This window comes from Monoraphidium neglectum (assembly GCF_000611645.1).
Source record: "Monoraphidium neglectum strain SAG 48.87 unplaced genomic scaffold scaffold05258, whole genome shotgun sequence".
NCBI lineage: Eukaryota > Viridiplantae > Chlorophyta > Chlorophyceae > Sphaeropleales > Selenastraceae > Monoraphidium > Monoraphidium neglectum.
The window spans coordinates 1-2,863 of NW_014008372.1; the positions used below are offsets into that span (position 1 = coordinate 1).

At 72.9% G+C, this 2,863-nt stretch overlaps 1 protein-coding gene across 1 annotated transcript in view; it reads right to left on the minus strand.

Moving 5' to 3' along the window:
* Window positions 1-439: 439 nt before the first annotated feature.
* The window catches only part of MNEG_15360 (peroxin-1), a gene marked incomplete at both ends in the record, with an annotated part of 3,098 nt that continues 674 nt past the window's right edge, over window positions 440-2,863 (minus strand). The window contains 4 exons of the mRNA XM_014036169.1: window positions 440-611; window positions 840-1,567; window positions 1,838-1,912; window positions 2,113-2,793. Of these exons, the coding sequence (XP_013891623.1) occupies window positions 440-611; window positions 840-1,567; window positions 1,838-1,912; window positions 2,113-2,793 (1,656 nt within the window). The remainder of the gene's footprint in view (window positions 612-839; window positions 1,568-1,837; window positions 1,913-2,112; window positions 2,794-2,863) is intronic.

Here is a 2,863-nt window from a genome sequence, read left to right on the forward strand (position 1 = left end):
CCTGTCGGTCACTCCCGTGGAGTCGTGGCCCCTGGGGGGTGCGATGGCGTCGAACTCGTCGAAGAAAAGGACGCAGGGGGCGGCGGCGGCGGCGCGCGAGAAGAGGTCCCTCACGGCCGCCTCGCTGGCGCCGATGTACTTGTTCAGCAGCTCGGGGCCCTGAAGAACAAGTCCGATTTGGGTTGTTGAGAATGAGCGGCCGGTTTAGTGCCAAAATCAGGTGGGTAATTGGTGATGGTTGTGTGTGGGCGGCTCGACGCCCACACGGTACCGAGCGGCGGCGGCGGGAGCTGGCGGGAGCTGGCGGGAGCTGGCGGGAGCTGGAGGGGCGCGGCGGTTCAGGCAGGGGGCGAGGCAAGAGAGGAGGAGGGGCAGCGGTGTGACTCAAAGAGCACCCCCTCCCTGCCGTTCTGGCGCCTAGATTCCCCATGGGGGTTTGCTAGGGGGGAGGGGGGGTGGCAGGCGCGGGCATCACCTTGACGGTGATGAGGCGCGCGCCGACCGCCGCCACTGCCGCGGCAACGACGTGCGTCTTGCCGCAGCCGGGCGGGCCGTACAGCAGCAGACCTGTGCGCAGCCGCAGCGGCGCGCGCGACACGAGGTGGCGCCACCTGGCCAGGCGGCGGACCCGCAGCCGGGGCAGCGGTGAGCAGGTGAGGGGGCGCCGCGGTGTGCAATATGATTATCACCCAACTCAGGAGCCGCCGGTGCGGAGTCCAAGCCGGCGTGCATGTCCACCGCGCAGCAGAAAACAGCCCACGGCGCAAGCACCCACGGGCTGGCCCTGCATGCCACCGGTTGTCCCACGTCGCGATACACAAAGAAGAATGGAGGCCTACTTGATTGGCAGCTCAAGGGCCTCAGTCAGCGCCGCCTTGGCCCCAGCCAGGCCACCGACATCCTGCCACCCCTCAGGCGCGCCGCCGCCGCCCCCGCCCCCGCGCGCGCCGCCGCCTGTGCGCCCGACGCCGCGGAACGCGGCCGGCACGAAGCCCTCGAGCGCCGACTCCAGGTCGGCAGGCGTCAGCACCAGGCCACCTTGCTCCTGCTCCTCCTGCTGCTGCTGCTCTCGCTGCTGCTGATGCTGCTGCGGTCCCTCCTGCTGTAAGTGTGTGTGCTGCTGCTGGCCGCCTGCCGCCCCCGCATTTGTGCCCGCACCCAGATCGTCGCCGTCGCCGCCACCACCATGCTTGACAACAGCAGGTGAGACAGTGCCGCCTCGCAAGCCGCCGCCGCCGCCGCCTGCAAGCTGCCGCCGCAGGGCAAAGTGCACCGCCCTGTCCAGCACCGCCTGCAGGTCCTTCGCATCAAAACCATCTGCCTTTTCGGACACCGCCAGCGCCGCCGCCGCCGCCGCCGCATCCGCGTCAGGCGCCGCCGCGCCCGCGGCGACGGGCGCGCGGAGCGCGCAGCCGCGGTCGCGTATGCCGCGCAGCAGCATGGCGGCGCGGCCGGGGGCGCCGGGGGCCGGCAGGCGCAGCTCGCAGTCCAGGCAGCCGGCCTGGCGGAGGCTGGCCGGCAGCGCAGCGGCGTCGCGGGCGGAGGCGGCGAAGGCGATGGGGCGCGCCTGCAGGGGGGAGGATGCGAGCGCGGGTTTGCGGGGGTGCGGGGAGGTCGGGATGCCCTGCACGCTCAGCGCGCGAACCCATGTGGGCAGGAAGATATGGCGCTTGTTGCACACCGCAGTCTACCTAGTGTGACGACGCCGTGCTGACGAGGCGAGCGACGGGAAGCAGTCGTGGGTGTCGAAACGCCAAATGCGTGCGACTGTCTGCGCGGGGACTGGTGCAGCCAGCCGCAGATTGCAACTGGACAGGGCGCACGCTCGGGCCCCCACCTGCGTGCCGGCCCAGCGCATGAGGTCTGTAAGCCACTCCGCCAAGCGCACCGCCGTCTCGGAGTCCTGCGACGCCTGCAAATACGAGCAAGATTTTGAATCAATAGAATACGAGAGGGGCTACCTGCCTGAGCAGCGCACGTCGGCAGCTCTGTCCCCACGCGTGCCACAACGCTCCTCGCGCCGCGGCACGCCGGCCACCCCAAGCATTAGAACACAGCCCCTGCCACTCGCAAGCGAAGGCATGCGTGCCCGCGGCCCAGCCGCGGCCCCACCTGCTCTGGGCCGTCCCCTGGCGCGGGGCACAGCATGTCCAGATCATCCAGGAGCACCGCCCCAGGGCACCCGCCCATCGCCTCGGCCACCGCCGCGCCGATGGCGCCCGCCGCGCGCTCGAACCGCGCGCCGGCCAGGCCGCGGCAGGACACCACCAGCACGTGCGCCGGCGCCGTCCGCTCGGCGGCCGCGCCCGTGGCGGCATCGACGGGCGCGTCGCCGCCGACGGGCCCGGGGCGCGCCTGCAGCGACGCTCCGAGCAGGTGCAGCAGCGCGCTCTTGCCGCTGCCGCTGCCGCCGCACACCAGCGGCCCGCCGGCGGACGGGAGCGATGCGCGCCGCATTGCCGCCCAGCGCCGCAGGTCGAGTCGCGGCGCGAGGCGGCGCGCAGCAAACGACAGCGGGTCTGACAGCCACCCGAACGCGTCCCGCTGAAGGTCCAGCGAAGGCGCAGACACGTGCGGCGCGTGGCGCTGGGCGGCGCGCAAAGCCAGGGGGCCGGGCGCCGCGAGCGGCTGCCCGATTGAGACCTTGATGGGGGCCGGCGGCAGCCCCGCGGCGCGGGCGCTCTGTGGGGGATCGCCGCCGAGCGCGCAGGCCGGCAGCGCCCACCAGGCCGGCGGGGGCGCGCGGCAGCTGGCGGGAAGCTGCGGGAATAGCACCATCGAGTGGTCGCGCGCCTGTGGCGGGGGCCGGGCGCTGTCAGCGCCGCGGTTGATGGGGCTTCCGGCGCCCGCATCAGCCGCCGAC